The sequence below is a fragment of the Anastrepha ludens genome, chromosome 2 (genome assembly GCF_028408465.1).
Source record: "Anastrepha ludens isolate Willacy chromosome 2, idAnaLude1.1, whole genome shotgun sequence".
Lineage (NCBI taxonomy): Eukaryota > Metazoa > Arthropoda > Insecta > Diptera > Tephritidae > Anastrepha > Anastrepha ludens.
The window spans coordinates 54,411,867-54,434,418 of record NC_071498.1 but is presented as its reverse complement, the minus strand read 5'-3'; the positions used below and the strand labels follow the sequence as shown (position 1 = coordinate 54,434,418).

Sequence of the window (22,552 nt, the reverse complement as noted above, 5' to 3'; positions counted from 1 at the left end):
AATAAATCAAATTCATACAAAATACCACTTTCGTTAAAAAAGTGTTTTGGTACTCATTTGAGACCTCTTGCGAACTCTAAATAAATTAATAAAAATTTGTAAATATTGGAAAAATTTTCAACTGAAAGAGTGAATAGGGCAACAATTTTATTGGACGCTTTTATTTAATTTGTCATAACTTTTACTTTTTAACTTACTTATCATAACTTTTTTAAACTCTTTTTGATTTGGGTGTTCTTGGGCCTCACATTTACGAACTTAAACTGTGTTTCTTCTTAATATTTTTAACTTTTTTTACAAAGTTTATCAACTAAAAATAATGAATAAAAATTTAAAATAATCGGAAACGTTTGAAGATGCCTTTGTTGTTGTTGAAGTGGTTGAGTGTTTCTACTGAAATAATACACTATCTCGTGGGATGATGTCTTGTTTTTTTTTTTTTTTTGTTTCTTTTAAGTCAGATCCATTTTGTGAGATCCAAGTATAGCCGCAAATTCTTTATCTCAATATCTGAAATCTCATCAATTTGCTGTAAGAAAGGCTTACCGAAAGAGGGAAGTCGTGCCCTAGCTAACCCTGGACATTCACATTTTTGTAAAGAAGAGCAAAAATCCTTTAAAACAGATTTTTTCCATATCTCTATTTCTCGTTTCTTTGGGAAAATGAGTGAAATTTTAAGCAAAAAAAAAAATTCAAAATGAAAAATTAGCTTGAAAATTTTTTTTTGTACCTATGGCATACCACTTTGTAAGAAAATATTTGGATACTAATTAGTAGCAAGGCTTGCGTACGATGAAATTAGCACACGAATTAATTCAAATATCTTTTGAAGTAAAATACCTATTCGTAAGTAAAACACTCGAGGATAATGGATTTATTCAGCGCCTCGAGACTGATGTATCTTTTAGTTCGGACCTTCCTCTTCAAAATGGCCGAAAGAGAATAATAAATCGGATAATCCATTTATGGGTCTAGTGAATTTGAGACGAATTGTGTGGACGTTATGAAGGTCGGCATGTTGTTTTTTAGCCATTCTTGGTTCCCCCAAGGTTTGTGAGACGGTGCCGAGTCCTGTTGAATCGTCCATGGTCTGTTACCGAAATGTTTGTCTGCTCACGACTTCAAAGCAACCTCCAGAATACTTTCCCGATAATATTTCGTATTTACCTTGACGGCAGGCGCGACGAAAACGATTGGATAGCGCCCATCTGCGGTTACAGCGGCCCAAACCATTACTTGTGGTGGGTGCTGCCTCCAGATGGCCAAACGATGATTCAGATTCTCGAATGAACGGCCGTTTTGGGAGTTTACGAATTGCTCAATTTGAAACATTTTCTCGTCAGAAAACACAATGTTCGGAACATGGAAATTGACCGCTTTCGGCCAAGTGCAGCAACTTCTCCGCTCTCTCAAGTCTGACTTGTTGCTGCTTTGGTGTGATATCATGTGCCTTTTGGATCTTGTAAGACTTGACTTTGAGATCATATTTCAGTATACGGCGGATGCTATGGTCAGATATTTTCAGTTCTTTCGCGATTTGTCGAGGATTTCGCTAAAGTCGCTTCTTCACTTTTTAAACCATTTCACGTGACGTTGCAGTCTTTTGATGACCACCTACATGACGTTTCGCGATGCTATCTGTATCATTATAAAGATGAGTGGCGCGATAAATAAAGCCTTTATTTACTTTAAGGTGCTCGAGCTCACGAACAATCGCTGGTTGTGATTTTCCAGCCAAATATAATGCGTTTCGCGTTTACTCTCGGCAATATGCTTCCGCGTGCTTGTAAACAATACTATGGACTGTCGTTTAGCCAACTAACAGACAGCTGTGCCTTTGTTGGTTATACTTCCAGTGCCGGACCCTGTAATATACTTCCGATTATAATTTCGAGGTTGTAAGAGACTTTGTTTATTTAAGAACAGCATTAACACCGATAACAATATCAGCCTCGAAATCCAACGATAAATCTCTCTTGCGAACAAGTGCTACTTTGAACTAAGTAAGTAATTGAGCAGTAAAGTCCTCTCTCTCGGCGAACAAAGCTAACTCTGTCCGTCCTAACGTATGGCGCAGGAGCGTGGAGAGTGACAACATCCGATGAAGCGACGCTTGGAGTGTTTGAGAGAAAGTTTCTGTAGACGATTTTTTAATAGTTGATCCGGTACCAGTTGGCAATAGCAGAGGACGAGAAAGTATCAGGTGGAGAAGACCTTGTCTTCACTTAGTGTGCTCAACTGGCGACGATTAGCATGAGAAAGAAATGACTGGGGTGCGACTGGTTGCCAAACTCGGCCAAAATCGCATAAGTGGTTATCGCGCCAATCAAGAAGAGAAATTACCTCCTATTAGCGATGCGTTCAGTAACTTTTTTGGCTTAATGGTAATCACTTTTGGAATAATGATAACCCTTTTTCACTAGAGTCCGATAACTGTCGATAAGTCGGATGGAGGAGGAAGCAACGAAAGCCTAACTCCGTCAGTGTGGGACTTTAAACCGAACTAAACCTCCTTCCGGTACTATCTTGATCATCCCGGTACTATCCTGAAGTATTTCACCCGTATGCTGTGTCAGCATTAGACTCAACGTCAGTTACTGTCCTCATACAATACGTCAGAAGTTCCATCTATCTGTTATCACTCGCAGTTAAAATCATTTCAGGAGAGAGTCACTCCTGGTGGATCTGTACGCTCTTACCCACCATGTCCTTGCACATACCATAGAGAAGTTTGTTGTTAAGTGTATTATCCTCAATTGACCTGCTCTTTCATCTCTGCATAGGTTTGATGGTGCACTCCTTTGCCATTCACGTATGCACTTTCTTGACATTCACGTATCCAACTTGCCTTCTCGAACTGGCGGGGTTGCTGCATCACTTTGGCAACCATATTCTGTACTTCGTTTCATGCGTTGTGTCTCTTCAGTATCAGTGGCACTAAGTTCTCGAGCGCGACGCTGCAATCGAGGCTATCTTCCAATTTATTTTTTAGATCACTGAATCAGAGGTACACGAAAAGCACCTGTTGGCATCTTCTGCAAATGCTGGTGTGCACTGCTCGCAATATGGAATGTCTTTGTGCCCAAAGCAACAGTGATACAATATGAAGCAGCTGTGACCACTTAGGATTTGGATAGTCTAATTCCCCGAGGTCGAGTAGTCTTATTCCTCCGGATCGAGTGGACATGGGCCAGCTATTATGGACACCATTTTTTCTGAGACTCTTCGGAAGGTAAAGCAGACTCTAACAGGACATACGCGGTACATGGAATTAATGTTCCCTACACACATAAGTATGTAGTGTACATGAATGCGTCACACTAGGCTGTCGAGCCATAGTCGAGCATAGACCTTACCAATTCAGCTAGAACTTGTCTTGCCTGCGGCATTGTTCCTGTAATATTCGCTATTATGCTGGTTAGGGCTACTGTCGCAATTACAGTTTTATTTCTAGCGTACTCCAAGTGATCCTTGAAGCTAATTCGATGATCCATCTACGAATAGTTTGGACTGGATAATTCAGTACCTCACTATGAGCTTGGCCCTTTCAACCCACTTACGGTAGCTAATGAGTTCGGCTCCTGTCTTTAACTTTTTGCCCCTAGCCATCACTGAGCCATTTACATAGCTAGTAGAAGCTAGTTTTCACGTTTACAACTATTGACACATAGTCCGCAAAACCGATGAATGAGGCCCTTTTTTTGTGTACCTTGAGCCGCAAAATGTAATTTTGTATGATGTTCCACAGAAAAGGGTCCAATCACGGTTTATGATGACAACTTCAAATAGCTTGAGGTTCATCGTGAATAAGGGACGAAATTTAGTAGGAGGACAACCGTCTGGATTTTTTGGTATAAGTATCAATTTTTACAGTTACCAGATGTTTAGAAAACGGCGTTCTTGCGGGTACATTTTGAATATAAAAGGGTTTTCCAATAACAGGTGTTACAGGTGAATGGATTGCGCTATCGTATTGATCTGGACAACGTTTATTTTCAACAAGACGGCGCTACGTGCCACACAAGCAACGAAACCATTGATATTTTGCGGGAAATGTTTCCGGACTGTGTTATCTCTCGAAGAGGTGATCACAATTGGCCACCGAGTTCTTGTGATTTAACACCTTGTAACTTTCTTCTTTGGGACCACGTGAAAGAGAAGGTCTACGCCAACAGCCCAGGGTCGATTTAAGACCTCTCAGATGGAATTCGTGAGGGTATCGATGACATAGGGCAGCCACTTTGCAATTAGATTATGGAAAATTTCATGAAAAGGATATTGTCCTGTAAGCGTGGTCGCGGGGTGGTCATTTGCCTGATGTTATTTTGCACTGTTAACGGCATATCTTCCCTTTTATAATGAAATAAACATCCGATTATTTACATTAAAAAATAGCATTTGTCTTTGAATATCAAAATAACACCTCTTATTGTAACATCTTTTTCAGCTGTGATGTTTGGGATACCGTTGTTGTTGTTGTTATAGGAACATTAACATTCCCCCATGTATATACCGGGAACGCAGCTGAATTGACAGTCCTTGGTCCGATATAAATCCGTTCCGGTTCCGTCGTTCCGGTTACGTAGAACCGACTGTCGTGGAAACGTTACTGTCTTTTCCTGGTGGTTTTCGAGGTAATAGTTTGCTACTTATTTTGGGCACTTCGTCCGACTTTAACGTTGGAATGTTGGTAGCTGGTTCAAGCACTTAACGAAGTCCAGCAGATTCATGCCGTTCGCTCATTTGGGACCACGCACAGTCAGTATTATCTTATTAAATGAGACTTATAAAACAGTGCACCTACGTACTAAACCCTTAACACCAACCTCTGTGGGGTATTGTTTCGCAGCGCCAAATTGGACCATTTATGTCTCTTCACATTACACATTGGTCTACTCTCCATTGTTTCGTTGTCTCCTTTCTGTGCTGCTCTGCCATTCTTTCTTTTATAGCTCTTGGAACACATTCGCGGACCTGTTTTTCATTTTGGTCAAGCCCAACTTCGATAACAACATGTGCTTTACCATATTGTCTGCCGTAACTCTTTCTATAACTATCGTTTCTATAGTCGTCCTTTCGAACATAAATCTTGGACAGGAAAAGAAGATATGTGCCGCATTTTCACTGCAACTACCACAGAACGAGCACTCCATTGCGCTATCATGACCAAATCTATATATTATATGAAGGTACTCTCTGAAGCAGCCATGTCGCGTTAGGAATTGTGACAGTTAGAAATCCGTTTCACCATGTCTTCGCGCGACCCATGTCTGTACGTTACCGATAAGTATGTGTGTCCACCTTCCTTTTGTCGCTTAGTCCCAGCGATATTGCTAGTCAGCCATACTCTTCTGTCTTTCTTATCGTTCGTCAGCCGTAAGTCGTCTATTTAGACTTTTGACTTTGCCATGTATTCTGCATATTCGACATAATGCCCGATATGACACTCACTGCGTCATATGAGACCATTCTAAGAGCGCAGGTATTTCGAATGGCACTTACTCTCGAAACTATTTCCATCTTCTTTCTGTGTCAGTATTTTTCCCCACATGGGTGCTGCATATATAAGTGAGGACTCGTCAACTTTAGTTGAGACCGCTGATAAACAGTTCACTAGACTGGACTAGTTTACTGGGCCGGCAGCTCTTGATCGGGAAAAACCCGAGTCATTCCGGTAACGTAGAACCGGCTGATATGGGAATGAGAAAAACCCGAGTCATTTCGGTAACGTAGAACCGGCTGACATGAGAATGAGAAAAACCCGAGTCATTCCATGGAAATGGCAAGCGCTCACTTGCTCTGGGTGGGACCACCAATGTTGGCCATAATTCTTGCCAGTGCTTCCATGGTTGCCTTTCCACTCACTTTTTCAATGGGTTCCTTGAAAGTTAACGATTTCAACGCCCAGATATCACTCTACAAGGTACGAATTATCATTTTCAGCTGTTGTTCTTCTAGCAGCGTAAAATATCTCCACTAAATTTCCTGGGGAATGCTGCTGAAGTGATAGTCAATAAGCGGATTCAAACCCGGGTATTCTAGGTAGCGTAGCACCGACTGGTAGCGGTTCAAATTCGATGATAACTCTTTCGAAGAGTTTACAAAAATGCATCCTATGAGGCAGTCTTGACCGTACCTGCGTTATAGAGAATAAGTACAATACAGAAAGAAATAAACTATTTACAAAAAATTTATTACACTACATAAAATTATTTTGTTATATAAAAATTCTTATCACACCCCTGAGAGTACCTTAAAATATCTTTGCATAAAAACAGAACCGTAATTGATACGTGAATTTTTAGTAGAGGTAAAACATTTGCTACAGATACATCTGAAATTGCACTTTTTATATTATAGTAGGTATCGGCTTGCCCCAATCGTAGTCCGTCACCGAGGACGCTCCACACAATTGTGAAGGACCTGTGTATAAGTCGGCCCACACTTTTAATTTTTCTTTCTCTGGAATTTCCTTAAACTCCAGCTCATTACCTATATTCATTGCACGCAAATTGCAGTACTTCGACACTGCATCCCATACAATCGGATTTGACTCGTCGCAGTCCGGATCGCCGCTCTTCGCATAGGCGGTCCACATGCCAATCAAACGTCTTATAGTTTTATACTCCGCTGAGTTGGAAAGCAACTTATGTGATTGACGCGAATAAAATAAATAGGACAATTCATCCGCATGTGCAACTCCACGCACTTGATCCGTACCGCAAATTTTGGCACGGTTCAAATTGAAATCCGGCGAATCGAAATCGAAACGATAGAGGAAAGTGGGCGCCAGTGCAAAGCTTAGACGTGCCATAATGGTGCGATGGATATCATGCCAAAAAAGTTTATAGCTTAAGATCTGCATGCAGAGAAGAAAAGTTTCATGTTAGAGTGATAATTCAATATTTGAAATCGGCAAAAGGCGCATTCATTAAAGGTGGTGGCACTATACCAACAACAATGCTTTGTACGTTTGATTATCAAAGCATGAGGAAACTAGAAAACAAATAATGAATTTGCCTTGTTTCATTCTGAGCTGACAGCCACAAGGACATGGCGAAAGAAAAAAAAAACAAATCAGCTGATTTACCAACACCACCTTTAATAGATTCGCTTTGAATCGGCACATATTCACCTCTAAATATTTCAAGATCGCGCTGTCGTTGGGTTCCTCGTCACCAAAGTATAGCGCTAACATTTTTTTACCCATTTTCCTATTCTTTTTTTTATCATGCGCACTACGCACTTCCTCGGGTAATAACAATTCTGGTTCATTGTAGAAACGTTTCATTATATCCGGATTTGACTTAACGACCTTATACAGAAACAGACCCTCAAAGGAAGATCCACCAATCATCATCGACAATTTATTACTCCACGCTTTCTTCAGCATATTAAAAGGCCGCTCCGGTATAACACAACCCTCTGCCACATACGGTTCAACAATGGGAGCAAAAGCAAACATGTATAAGTTGCGTTGCTCCTCTTCGTTCAACAACGAATGCACGACCAGCTTGTTAGGTTCGAGCTCATTTAGATATTGGAATACAGCCTTATCGATGTTTTCACCCGTGTAACCATGAAATTTCGCCAAACGATATGCCATATTTGTTTGTGGCATATTCGCCCAATAATTTAGGGCACAACCAGACATGGCTATGCCACGTTTAAAAAGGTTGTTCCCTTGCTCAGAGAGCATAAGCAAGTGCACTGAGGCGGCACCGGCACTTTCGCCAAAGATAGTAACATTTTCGGGATTACCATTGAAATGTGAAATATGTGTTTTTACCCATTTTAGAGCGAGCACTTGATCTTTGAGACCAGCGTTACCAGGTATCTGTAGCGTGGGATCGGCGAGACTGAGGAAACCTGTAGGCGAAAAAGAAAATTAAAAATCTAGCATTCTGTAGTAGCCAAAAAAAAGAAAATTTTTCTAAACTCACCTAAGGAACAGAGACGATAGTTAAAAGTCACCAACACAACATCCTCGCTCATGAAATAATCGGGACCATATAATTCTCGTGTGGCCTCACCAATACTATAAGCGCCACCATAGATGAAGACCATGACAGGCAGTGGATTTTCGGATTTCAGCTGCAAAATAGATAAATAAATAGATAAGCATTTTTCGTACACGCAAATTTTAGCGATAAGTCGCACAGAACTGAAATGAATGACCTGGGTTGATAACACTAGGTAATATAAAATTTCGCACCCAACTGCTGGTTTTGTTTAAATGTATTTAATTTTTTTCCTCCCCTCAATCTCTTACAATCAGCAAGCAAATATTTCTCAATAATAACATTTTTCTTGCAGAAATTTTTTTCTATAGAAATAAATTTCTCCAAAAATAGCAATTTTTTTTAATTTGTTGAGAAAATTAACACATTTTTTCAATGGTCACATCAAGACGAGTCTATTAAAGGTCGTTGCGTAAACCAGCTTCGAAAGAAAACTTCTGCATAAGAGCTTCGGTCCACTCCGCGTTGGTGAGTATAAGCGCGTACGTTGAAACAACGAGCTGTATGAGCTACATAGGGACGTGGCCATAGTTAAGCGAGCAAACATACAGTGGCTACGCTGGCTTGGCCGTGTCAGCCGTATCAACGAAGACGCTCCAGCAAGTCGAAGGTACGCAACGGTACCCCAAAAAGAAGGACCAGGAAGGGAAAGATCATATGTTCATTGGAAGGATCAAGTGCTGCAGGACCTGTAAGCGTTCGGGATTTCTAATTGACACCAGCGAGCGCAGATCAGAAACAGCTGGTGCGCTATTTTGGATTCGGCGGCCAACATTTGACTGTAGTGCGAACTAAGTTAGTAAGTAAGCATAGACCAGCTGATTCGATTTATTTTTTTTGTTGTTTCGCCGTGTACATTCGGATGTCAGCACAAAATAAAATTACGAAATGTATTATCTATGTACATTCAAATTTGTTACTTTAAGCCTTTCGGACCTATTGGGACACATACGTCCCAGCAAAAGTTTTTGAAGTGAACACTTCTTTAGAATCGTTGGGAGTGATTTGAGACTCGATGAAACGAAAAAGCGACACTCTTGGCTACGAAGCGTTATATGTTGATATACGTATATGTGTGTGGCTGCGTACTGCTGAGCCACGCTAGTATAGTGAGTATTGTAGTATGTATACTACACTGCCTATTACTTGATTTGGTGTTTAGTTCAAGCGTCATACGTATGTATGTTTGTATGTATGCTGGTACGTATGTGTGCGCACCTGCGTATTACGGAGCCACGGTGAGCGAGAAGGCATTATGTATACCTATACTACACTACCTAATACTTACTTACACCAAGAGTACTACGAATGTTTGTATGTATGTTAGTACGTCTGTGTAATATATGCGTTACGACGCTCATAATAGCAACCGCGTGTGCTGTATTGCGGCCGTATTTTTATATTCGTTTCGTATTTTCATTTTTAAATATTTACCGCAATTGCAGGCGGTGTTGCAGTATACCACAATCAAAATGACGGTGCTCGTATTGTAACTCCACAGATAGATCTGAATGCACAGCAACTAGAATCACTGTCTGTTCAGCTCTCTAAAGTGGGAGAAATATGTGCATGCGAAACCAGATTGAGCAATGGAAAAACAGTTTTAATTGGGGCAATTTATATTTCACCGAATCAATCAATAAATAGCATCACGGAATTCATTCACGAAAATTTAATAAAGTATACACCAGAAGTATCGCGGATACTTAGAAAAGATTACAATAAAGTTCCAATGATTTTAAGTCGCGATTTTAACGTAAATTTTGCATTGGACACAGCGGTTCCTTTAATTGACGTTCTCAATACAACATTCAATTTAAAAATGTGTAACAATCGCACTGAATCGACAACACGATCAAAAACAACCATTGACGCGGTATTTCAAAGACATGTTGACAACATCGAAACCAAAGCATTTGTATCATATTTTAGCTATCATAAGCCACTCGTATCATTTGTTGAAATTGAAAACATTGAGGATGAATAATAATAAAATGAAGAAAATAAAATATGAACTTTATAGCAATATTATAATGAACCTATAATTATCCCGCTCCTAATGCTTCTTTCGTCTCATTCTCTCTCAGTTTGTTTTACGGAAGGTTTCACTTCTATCGCGTCTAACCGTTAGACTGGTATTTTTTTTTTATAACTCAGTCTAAATTTTCCATTAAAACTCATTGAAAACTGTCCCGTCTGGTATAGTGACGTTTAGGTAACGGTTCTGTGTAATATAATAATAATAGTAAACAGAAGCCGCTCAGTTTGCTTCTAAACGTGACTGTGCTTGAACCAATTTCTATTTTCTTGTGAATATTCGATTCAGTGAAAATAAGTGTAAAAAATAGTAGATTTTACTAAAATTAAGTTCGAATTGGATCACCGTAATTGGGTAAGTGAATTAATTTTGCATTATTTCAGTTCTAAGTTTTATTTCGATTATTTTTATTTATGGGATCTATGTGTCCCGTTATTTATTGGTATAAATATGTCCCGTTTAGAGCTTGTCGACATTCTCTAACCTTTCGAAATGTTTAACATACTTAATCATAAACCTGTTTTGATTCAGAAAAACCGTGAAATATGTCGAGAAAATTAAATGACGAGGATATATTGGCCCAGCTAATGGAGTATGACGATTCTTGTGACCTTGGTGACGTCGATTTTTCAGACGGCAGTGACGATAATTACCAGCCCTCTGAAGAGGAAAGCTTTTTATCAGAAAAATCTAGCGAAGATAACGGAAAAAATACTTCTTCTGAAAACGATGAGTCGCAATCAACGGAAAGTGGTGAAAATAAAATAAATAAAATAATATGTGACGACATTTGAAAATGTTACGGTTTGGTCAATACCTGATGAAAATTTCCAATAACAAAAGACTGTTCAAGCTCAACGAACCCCCATCATTTCTTCACATATCGGACGATCTGACTCTGTAATACAAGCAGCTCTGGACTAATGTACCCGAAATGGCTGCATACAAAAGAGGGATGGCCAAATAATACCTAAACCATGTCTTAAGATGATGTAGTTTTATCGCGAAGTTATGGGAGGAGTCGATAGAGCAGATCAAATGGCCGACTTATATGATTTGAACCGAAAATCAAATAAGTGGTGGAGAAAATTTTTTATCGACTTTTGATGATGTCCGTGGTGAATTCATGGATTTTATATTCAGAACGACGTCGTCAAAAGATACCACTGATTCATTTCATGGTAATTTTGGCAGAAGAGCTGATTGCCGAAGGTCAGAAAACGGCATCCAATATTCGCAGTGGAAGGTCTGGTTACATTTCCAAAAGGAAAAAGACTTATGGAAAGTCCGCTACTCATCTAACAATCGAAGGAAGCACAAGACGATGGTGCGCTGGCTGTCGCCTCAAAAATGTTGAAAGGCGTACTAAAATAATATGTGAAGAAGGTGAAGTTCCACTACGCAAGAATTGTTTCGCTCCTTATCATAAGCGTTGATTGCTATAATATCTGAATTAAATATAATTTAACTTTTTTTCTCAAAATAAATGAAAAACATTATTTTAGTTGATACGAAACATCCAACTTATTATTTGGTATTTATTTATTAGTATGATATAGAGACCTAATGGGTCTTAAAGGTCCCGCTCAAAACACCTAATGGGACACATATAACCCACGCCCCCTAGAGCCCCTGGAGGGGGTGGTGGACTTCCTTTTCAGATTTTCTAATTTCAGGGCCTGTACTGAAGCTAAATACCTATATCACTAAACTCGAAATGTTCCCGCTGGTTGTTTTCCGGTTCGAAAGGGTTAGAATTGAAAACTTGTTACGTAAATTTAAATTAAAAAGCGTTTTTATAAATAAATAAAAATAATAAAATGCGCAATTTGTTAGTTTTTCACTTTGAAGTGACATGTTAATTTGAAAATGTTCTTGTTAGCCCATGATTCAATTATTCAAGGTTTGCTCACTTGTGACAATAGAATTCTGACACTCCCTTACAAAAGGTCGCATTTAAAAAGGATGGAGAAAATAGAGATATTAGGTACCTTTTTGCTTAAAATGGTATCAGAATAGTCCTTTTTTTAGTTAAATTATAAACAAAATATAGTATAAACGGAAACTGCCAAGTATGATATTAAAAAAATGGCTTTAAAATTATATTTTGCGAATTAATTTTTAAATTCAAAACTGATTACGAAGTATCACCAATATGACGCTATTATGTTACCTAAATATTATGACCTTGAATTCTTTCATAGAAAAAGCGGTTGGTTGAATAAAAACAAACTTTGAACATAGACACGGCCCTTTACTTTACCATTCCTTATAGTAAGTTCTTTCCCAACCTATATTTGAAAAGGCATCGGGCTCAAATTGTCAAAACGTCCATCTTTCACGTTCATTGCCACAAAAAGATGCGCTATCATATCCTGCTTTAAGCTGTATCTCAGGATGTTTTCCATACCATTTTGGTTATGGACATACCGAGAAACAAATGGTTTTTACTACAAATTTTACTTTTCTTCCACTTTTGATAAACATTTCTAGAGTTAGCAACCCAGTGTCTTGCTAAGGTAGCCTATTTGTCAAGAGGGAATGAGAAAGCTGCTTACTGAGCAAACATTTAATTATTGAATCATGTTTTTGGCCTTTGAAAGCCAATATTACTGAAGTTTTTCACGAAAAACCGACCGAAGTCCCTCAACGAATCATTAAAAAATGGTGTTGACGGAAGGCTGAATTACGTCGCGGTCGATATTTGAAACAAATTACCTTAAAAAAATAAATGTCGTGAACAACAAATATTTTGTTTTTACTTAAATTATAAATAATACAAACGGAGATTGCTAGGAATAATATTAAAAAAACATGTAAGGTTAAACCCAGAATGATAATTTCTGAATTAATTTTTAAATTGAAAACTGATCACGAAGTTGGGAAGTTTCGCCAATATGACGCTATTATGTTACCTTACTTTATTATGCTTTCCCCATGTAAGTTTGGAGTTTTGACGTCAAAGTCTTGGGTATTCATACATACATTCCTAACATTTTTGCATTGCTAAATGGACTATTGTTGTTAACTTATTTATTTTTTAAGCAACCCAGTAAGTACTTCCGCAACCATATTTGAAAGGCATTGGACTGAGAGTGTCCAAATTTCCATCTTCCATTGCCCCAACAAGAATCTCTGTGATATCCTGATTTAAGCCGCATATCACGATGTACTCCATATTGTTTTGGTCCTAGACATACCGAGCAAGTTCTTGCTCATAGCACACGCTTTTGAAAATGAAATGTTTTTCTTACAAATTTTACTTTTCATCCACTTCTATTTAAAATTTCTAGAGTAGGGAGCCGGTTTGTCAATGAAATGAAATGTTTTTCTTACAAATTTTACTTTTCCTCCACTTCTACTCAAAATTTCTGGAGTAGCAACCCAGTGTCTTGCTAAGGAAGCCGGTTTGTCAAGAGAAAACGAGAAAGCTGGTTGCTGAGCAAACCTTTTATTATTGAAACCCTAGACGGTGCCTTTTTATGACGTCTTTGACTTTTTTCAAGTATACAGATGCACAATTTCACAGTACTGAACAACGCTTTAAAATAATTGAAACTTATTATGAAAATGGCCAATCTATAAAAGCAACATGTCGCAAAATTCTTGATTTTTTTCCGAATTTTTTTGATTTGATTTGATTTTTTTCATCCGAATGAATCGACATTCAAAGGTTGTTGAACAAATTTCAAGAAACTGGTTCAGTCGAGGATAGAAAAAGAAGTGGCAAACAAAAACTGGGCGGTCTGTTGAGAGTATTACTGTTGTAGCGCAAAGAGTTACTGAACAATCTTCAGCAGAGATATCACCGTGTGCTCAACAATTGGGCCTTCATGAATCGACTGTTTTGCGGATTTTACCTGTAGACCTGCCTATGGCGAACATTTAAAGGATGTAATTTTTCACACATAATTATTAAGTCATATTTCGCATAAAAATAGTGAAATCTGAAGCAGACTAAATTTTTACGTTATATTTTAAAACAACATCTAGGCGCGTCTTTTGAAATACGTTTTTGTTTTTTTGTTGCCTATTCTAATCTTTACCGTTTTCGTATAAACATTGAGGTACAGACAATCTTCGGATCCCTCCACTTCATTGGTCAAAGGATTATTTTGCAAAGGTTTACTTGCACACTGTGTACAGTTTTTGATGTCCGTCCATGGTGCGACTGGTTTTGGTGCCCGAAAACGTAAATCGCCCAGCGGTGGCTCTGCGTACGGTATACCTTCGAAGCTATAGTAGTTATGATCATAAATTGATTTGCATTGCCGGCCTCTAATTGTGCCCAATGGCAGGGTGAGAAGCTCTTCTGCCTTTTGAGATTCGCTGCAAATAATTGCAGAGTTTGAATTAATTAACAAAATTTTAATTTTTATTTTTAATTTTAGTTTATTATTAGTTTTACTTTTATTTTCATTTGTTTACTTACTCGTCGCTCATTACGTTTTATATATGTAGGTATTCTCTGTCTTTATCTATACGCCTTTCGCTGCCCGTTTGCCTTTCCGTCAGCTGACTTCGATGAGCGGTGCTGTTCAAGTGCAAGCAACCTCCTCAAATGCTTAAAAAATATTGCACGAAAAAAATTTCTTCTTTGTTTTCTTTTGACTCTTCATTAGTAATAATAATTGATAAGCTTCTGTTTACTTGTTTTTTTGAAAAACCTGAGCGGTTGATGCCATTTCGTTCTGCAGTTAATTAATATTTTATCAACACAAGCAGATAGCACAAGAAAAAAATAAATAAATAAAATAAAAATATTCAAATAGAGAAACACAAACGTCTACTAAAACGAATGGCGTGAAAAAGACTAGTTGCTTTGAAAAAATGAGAAAGCAAAGCAGAATGAATGAAAAAATTGACGCTAGCAGAAATAGTATCATGCACGAGTATAGGCTAGTGAGAAAATCAGTATCTAAGCTTTCCATTGATCGTGAGCGCATTGACCCTCAGCTGAGTGAGTATCATTTGAGCGCTGAGAGCGTAGGCTTTGTGCACACTCTGGGCTCTTTGTGCACTCTTCTATATACTTACATAGGTACTCATATATTAAGTACTCAATGATTTGTTTGCTGTTACTCACGTTTGTGGGCGTATGAAATGATTAGCTAAACCGAAATATTGTGCATACTTATACAGGGTGGTCCATATACCGTATTTAATATGGACATATTTTGGAATCAGATACTCGTATTATTGTAACACTGTCAGTTTTTTGTGTGTGCACTGAAAATGAATGTGAGGTGAGGCGCTGTGTTAGTAAAAAAAATTAAGAGCATCCGTGGCTGTTGAAAAGCTAATACGACGCAAGGCATGATAGATTACAAGGTTTGCCCAATCGAGGCAAAATTGTGAGAAAAAATCGGCTTTCATGTCATAGTGGACTCGGCGGGTTGGCTTTCTGTTACTACCACGAAATGTTTGCTTATAATGTCTAAGTGCGTGAACGGAATTTGAAAATTATTACATTATACAGTCACTGTATTAGCCTTTTTATTCATAGTATCTTTTATAAATCATCGTTGAGAATGAATAGCAATATTGGACGTGAAAAATGCTTATTTTTTTTGCATAAGTTTGAACAAATGTTCAATTACAGGCGCTTATTTTACTTAAATACAAACGCCGAAAACTGACAATTTTCATTCATAAACACTCTTTATCAATTAAAGATTTGATTTAAAGCTATTTTAACTAAAATTACTATTAAAATTCTATTATTACAAATTATCTTGGGAACCGTGCAAAATAAAGCGTGTAAAGAATAATACGAAACAAGAAAAAAACCCAGTCCACCAAAAGAGAACAATTCTTATATTATTTATTTTTTTTACAAAATATTAAAAAGTTATGGAAACAGCAATCCATAATACTGCGCTGAGAGAAAGAACAGTGTTCAATTATACTGCAGCAACAGCGAGAAGAATTCTATTGATTGAGGGTTATATGATCCTGAGCGTGCTCGTGGCTCGGAGGCCGCCGGACGTCAAGGCTCCCATGCGAGTGAGCCACGACAACTTTTTTATTTTTTTTCCAGAGATCAGGAGTCGTTATTCTGCACTTTTTTTGTAAATCAATATTTTCAAGTAAAGAAAACGAACCGTTTTGCAAGAAAAAAAAAAAACCAGCACCTCATTGCTGCTTTTGGTTAAATTGACCTTTGGCAATACTTTCAAAAATAGTGAAAATTTGGATCAGCGAAATTGAGTCCGCTCATTTCATACGTATTCACACACTCGTTCAATCAGTCGTTGTTCCGGCCACAGATAAGTAGATGCGAAAGGCTTTCCTTTGTGGGAGCACTGTAAAAATGTGATTTTTTTTTTCATAAATTTAAACAGTGATTGCTGGATATTGATATTTACGTCGCTGCTTGATCCAAAGATTATTTGAGACTCTCTCTGTGCGGCCTTCGGCAGGCTATATTCTGCAATTCTAATCACAAACTGTAGTCTAATGGTCTTAGATTTGGACTTGCTGACAGTCAATGAACCAGGCTATGAACCAGTAATAGTGTTTTTTAGCCGCTGCTGGATGGTGTTTGCCTTATGGACTATAGTGGAATCTTGCTGCAAGATCCAAAGCTGTCCATTGAAGAGAGTATTCCTCAACTGCTTCAACACAATTTCTAACCCATCCTCCTGGTACACTTATGCCCCACGCTTAACACCTTTTTCGCAGAGAGGAGGAGGTGTAACGCCTTTACAAGACACTTCCCACCAAACAATTACGGAGGCTGGATGATGGACATGCTGAGCCCTTGGAATAACATGTTTTGCGTCTCTAGAAGTTTTAGCATCAATTTTATCGTTTTGCTCATTGAAAGCTTCTTCCTCAGTGAACATTTTTTCATCTGTGAAAATAATATTTTCATGGTCGTTGACCGCGTGCCACAGAAGAAGTTGCTTGCATCTGTTGAGTCTAATTTTCTTCAGGTGCGTTGCCAAACGATGACCAGGTTGAACGACGGAAGGTTTTCATGTGGATATCATCTCTAATTAGTCTTGACATGGATCTGGTCGATCACTGCAGTGCGATTTTCCTTAGCTCCTCGCTCTATTGTTAACAAGCTGTATATTTACCTCAAATTGCCTTCTGGGACTTTTACTATGAACAAGTTATTACTTCACGAAAATTAATTTGAGTTGATTGAAGCGATGCAGGAGAATTCAACGAAAGTGCTGACGGTAATTTCCTAATAATCCTATCAAAAGTGTTGCAAAAATTGGAAGAAACATTGAAACAGCCAAGTGCAGATGCAGCGCTTGCCACGGATAAAGAAATAAACTTCAATTAAAAATGTAACCGTTTTTATTTTATTTACAAATTCTGTATACGGTTTCAATAAAAATATGTATATATGTAATAAAATTTGCTTAAATTTAATTACTCAATATAACCTCAAACCGAATTCCATGTAAAGCTTATCCCACTGTTCACATTTTTCCAGCTCGGGCCACTCGACAAAAGATATCGTTCTACTAATATGGAAACACTGGCATGTATCACATGATGCCCTCGGATACCAATGGATGGGATGTAATCGCATACTATTGGGATCCGAAACAGCGGCAAAAGAGGTGAGTAGATCAACCATAACTTTGATTATTTTGAGTTCGTCTGAATTCCGTTCGAGTTTAAAAGACTCAGGCATGTAAAATAAGTAGCCAAGGTCGTCCGCATGGCAAACTCCTCGCACATTTGGTCCACACAATTTTATGCGGTACAAATTGAAACGTGGCGAATCAAAATCGAAGCGATAGAGGTATGTAGGCGCTTGTGAGCGTATTAAACGCGAATTCACCAAGCGGTGCAGTGGATGGTACATGAAACCGTATGATAAAAGCTATATGGCAGAATATAGTTAGAAAAGGCAAATTCGTTAAATTTCAATTATGGAATTATAATAATACGAAAACTCCTTATACGAGGGCGGTTCTTTAAGTACCTGTGTTTGAGGAAGAAGGGCGTTCCTGAAGGAAGTTGGTGTTAGCGTCGAGGCTGTTATCTATCCAACGACGGCAAAACAAATTTCAGGCTGATTGTAGGGTTAATTTCGATTTGGCAGCTATTCGGTAATTCGCTTTTTGTTTTTGGATGGGAAAAGATGCGAAGAGCTAAAAGCAAAGTTGGATGATGTCTATGGGGACGCTACGCTATCTATGACCACAGTTAGATAGAGCGAGCATTCGTTTTGATGAGAAGCGCCCACGCCGTCCGGCAGACGTGGTTACCCAGAAAACTCACTCAAAAAGTCAACGAAATTATGCTCGCTCATCGGCAAACGAAAGAGCGCGAAGTAGCAGAGGTCATAGTTGTGTCGACCGGAATGGCAATTAATATTTTACATGATAAGTTGGCGATGAAAAAATTGCCGACCCGATGGGGACGCGATTGCTCACGAAGGGCAACAAGCGGATGCGGCTGTTAAACTCGAAGCATTGTTTTGAGCAATTTAAGCGAGATCCATAGAAATTTTTGCAACGAGTTGTCACCGTTGATGAAACCTGGATTCATCATTACACATCAGAAACTAAGCAACAAGCAAAACAATGGATTTCTCCCGGTGAATCTGCTCCAAAGAAGACGAAGACAGTCCCATCGGCCGGAAAGGTCATGGCGACGATTTTTTGGGATGCCAACGGCGTCTTCCTCATGCATTTTTTTGGGAAAAGGAAGAACGATCACTGGACAATACTACAGTGAGTTATTGGACCGCTTTTACAAAAATTTTAAGGAGACACGGCCGCATTTGGCGAAAAGAAAGGTGCTGTTTCAGCACGATAACGCACCAGCACATCTAACCGGAGTTGTCGCCGCTAAACTGTCACATCAACCGTATTAACCCGATCTGGTTCCCTGCGTTTTGTTCTTTAACATGAAGAAATGGCTCGCGGAAAAAAAATTTCGTTCAAACGAGAAAGTTTTCGCTGAGACAGAGGCGTATTTTGGAGAGTTCAAGAAATAAAATTTTTTGGAGGGGTTAAAATTGGTGAGAGCGTTGAGAGAAGTGCATCTTTCTAAAAGGAGACTATGTTGAAAAAAAACAAAAATTTTTTTTTTTTGTGAAAAAAAAAAAAACGGTGTCCTCATTTCTAGCACGGGTACTTATTGAATCCCTGCTCGTATATACTTACATTTATAATTTCCATTACATGTGCCGCATTCAGACTCTTCTCGCCCAAATGCATTTTGATGAGTTTCTTCGCAAATTTTTTTTGCGTCGTCAAATCACAATAATGCGAAACTTCCTGCGGCACCAAATATTCCGGACGTTCACCAAATACTTTATATACCTCCGGATTTTCCGTTAAATACTTATAGCGCACCATCGACTCAGCAGTGGTAGAGCCCATCATCAAAGGAATGTCATGATACCAAGCATCCTCGTCAGCTAACATATCGAGTGGATTTTTTGTAATTATAGCATCGGGCACGCTTGGATTTTCTATGCAGGGGAAAAATATATACCCGGTACCTTGATCTCTTTCATCTAGTACTAAAAACTTCAAGTCACACAGTTTTTCCGCCTTAAGTGAGCATAAATATTTTAAAATCTTTTTGTTATCTTTTACGCCCCTATAGCCAATGTGTGTGACATATTGATGGATGCGTTCAGGGTGATCTTGAATATGCAGTAAAAAACCGGACATTAGAATTGCTTTGTGAAATAGTCCCTCGCATTTTGGTACCGTAATGAGTAACTGTACTGCCATACTGCCTGAACTATGGCCAAAGAGTGTAACATTTGTGGGATCGCCATTAAATCTGCAGTAATTTGATTTGAGCCATTCTAGAGCCATTATAATGTCTTTAAGTCCAGCATTACCAGGCACTTCCAACTCCGGTTCGGGGAAATGAAGGAAACCTGAAAGAAAATGCAATTTAATTATGTTACTCACACGATATTGGTAGGGATAAATTTTTCGTAGAGCTTGTGGAGAATGTCTAAATATTCTGTCACAAATCGAACGCGGTCAAGTTATAAGCCGCAGACTCATTTTTATGCGAATTATTTTTAGGATAGAATTACGATGTGTGGCCATTACCCAATGAGGCTAATGCTACAAAAGCAGAAGTATGCATGCGTCAAATGTCAGCGAACGCCAACTGTTTAGCGTAAAGCCTGCTCTCGCCTGCTCTTTCGAATGCAGTAACTCACCATCTTTTGCTAAGATAACAGCAAAGCCTAATGCCTCATTTGAGCTTTTCGATTCTTATTTTCTTTTTGTGCCCGACAGTTGTTTAATTTAATAATAAAGCAAGAAATACGTCGGCTTACACGCATCGGCTGTTAGGTGGGTTCGAGCCAAGCTTACGGCATGCCAGAGTTCGACTTTCCTTATATCCTACATATTTGCCTCGTAAAGCGTAATTTGTAGTAAAAGGAGCAATATTTGTGTACGCTGAAGCTGTGAGAGAGAGAGTCGTACGCATATTCCATGAGCTGGCAGTGGGATGCATGCAGCCTTGCTTCGAAGAATGGAAGATTTGCGTGCAAGTATTCTAGGCAAAATTTATTGGAAGTAACAATACGCGTAAGTAAATATTTTTAAATAAAAAAATGTATGACTTTTAAACACATTTGCACAAATCTCTGACACCCGTTCACTAAACCCTTCATACTCACCAAGCGCTCCCAAGCGATAGCCAATAGTTACGAGTACTACATTCGCCATCATAAAATAATCTGGACCCCAAGTTTGACGACAAGCACCACCAGTCGTAAAACCACCGCCATGTATAAAAACGATCACCGGCAAAGGTTCTTTGGATTTAAGCTGAGATTTTTTGTATTTTTATTATTATTATTATTATTATTTTTTTTTTTTTTTTTTGTGTGTAAATACATATGCATACACACACACAAACATACTCTACATACCTCTTTTGCATATATATTCAAGTACAAACAATCCTCAGAACCCTCTATCCTATTGGTGTAGCGATTGAACTGCACCGATTTTGGCGGCGGTGTCGTGCAAATGCGCACATCCACCCAAGGGTTTGCTGGTCGTGGTGATTTGAAACGCAATTCGCCAAGTGGTGGCTTGGCATAAGGTATGCCATCGAAGCTGTAATATTCATCATTATAAATCGTTCTTCGCCGTTGGCCACACACCCGACCGTGGGTGGTGTAGATGATCGGTTGGGCAGTCGAAGTTAATGGTCGGGGGGCCATTTTTTGGTTTCTTTTCCAATTTAATTTAAGTAATTCTCTGAATATTTGCAATACACTTTCATATGTTCCTGTTGTGCTGACAAAAGACTGGCAAAAAATAATTACAAATACCTGTCACGCTAGCGAGACGTATTTTATTTTAAACTATTCTCAAGCAGCGACTTATAACTGTTTTACGAACTTATATGCCAGCTTTCTCTTCCACTCTGCTTCATTCCAATCGACTCTTTTGTGTTGTTTTGTTTTGTTTTTTGTTCTTTTTTGCATGTAAATATTTGCCTGATAATTCTTGCCTTGTTGTCATTAAGCTTCCAGCCCATGAGTCTGTGATAAGACGTGTATCATCATCGCAAGTTTAAGGAACGTCATAAAAAATGCTTTAGGTGCTTGCATATCTATATTTTCGGCTGACCTTCCAATTTTGATTTAGGAGAAGAAAAAGTGTACTGCTCTTATTCGAATCAGTAGCGTATTGAGGTTAAGCCTTTTACTGCTCAATAAATGTTAATAATTTTAATAAAAATACCCTAAGTAGACAAATTTTAGCTTATTGGCTTAAAATCTCTACATCCTTTAAAATAAAGTCCCAAGAAATATTTATTTTTTTATTCAAGTAAATGGATTTATTACATCCTTAAGTACTAAGACTACAAATCAGATAAAATTTCCAATGACTTTGCGTAACTATCGTTTGAGAAAATTCGATGCTCTGAAATAGCTAAATCGTTTTACGCTCGAAATGCTCCTATGAATTGAGTTTAAAAAATGTCTAAATTTGTTGAGATAGATTTTTCATATTAAAAAGATACCCTTTTTAAGTTTTTGAATATTTTTTATAAATAGTTTAAGGGGTTACTTGCGCCCAGCAGCGCCAAAAATGCGCTAAAAGAAAAACTGTCTGTAGAAAGGATAACAATAGAAATAAATATTTAAAAATTTTACACATTGTTTACTAGTATTTAAATTTTATAAAAAAATTTATTTTAATTTTTTTTTACAAAAATTAGTATAAAAAAAATCACGCGACCCAAAGTACAATGAAAAAAAGCTCCTCCGTGCATCATATCTCCTTGAAATGTTGATGGATCTGTAAAAAGTAAACAATTCTTGTAAAATAAAGTTGTAGTTATAGTCCACCCAGCCGGATTTTTGAATTTCGAAAAATTTTGCAATTTACGGCATTTCGGCAAAATACATATGCGTTTTACGTCACAAATGTCACACTTTAATTATAGTCCGGGGGCCAGGGGTCGATTTTGGGTACGAAACGTGTCGAAAAAAAATGTCTATCAACTCATTTTATACCGG

The 22,552-nt window shown here is 38.2% G+C and overlaps 1 protein-coding gene across 1 annotated transcript; it reads right to left on the bottom strand.

Annotated features, from left to right (window-relative positions):
• Positions 1-6,172: 6,172 nt before the first annotated feature.
• LOC128862525 (uncharacterized) lies at positions 6,173-21,742 on the bottom strand. The gene is made up of 8 exons (XM_054101242.1): positions 20,948-21,742; positions 20,693-20,843; positions 19,200-19,930; positions 17,460-17,908; positions 14,106-14,388; positions 7,944-8,094; positions 7,136-7,869; positions 6,173-6,859 (listed from the first exon to the last, which is right to left on the bottom strand). The coding sequence occupies exons 1-8, from the start codon at positions 21,242-21,244 to the stop codon at positions 6,350-6,352; spliced, it is 3,306 nt and encodes a 1,101-aa protein (XP_053957217.1). The 5' UTR covers positions 21,245-21,742; the 3' UTR covers positions 6,173-6,349.
• Between the last annotated feature and the right edge of the window lie 810 nt (positions 21,743-22,552).

Bases quoted from the DNA above. Each gene is read 5' to 3' on its own strand.
- LOC128862525 (XM_054101242.1), bottom strand. From the start codon at position 21,244: ATGGCCCCCCGACCATTAACTTCGACTGCCCAACCGATCATCTACACC. The intron at 20,844-20,947 runs GTATGTAGAGTA...AAAAAATCTCAG, and splicing joins TGAATATATATGCAAAAGAG to CTTAAATCCAAAGAACCTTT. The intron at 14,389-17,459 runs ATATTGAGTAAT...AATTATTTGCAG, and splicing joins ATGGAATTCGGTTTGAGGTT to CGAATCTCAAAAGGCAGAAG.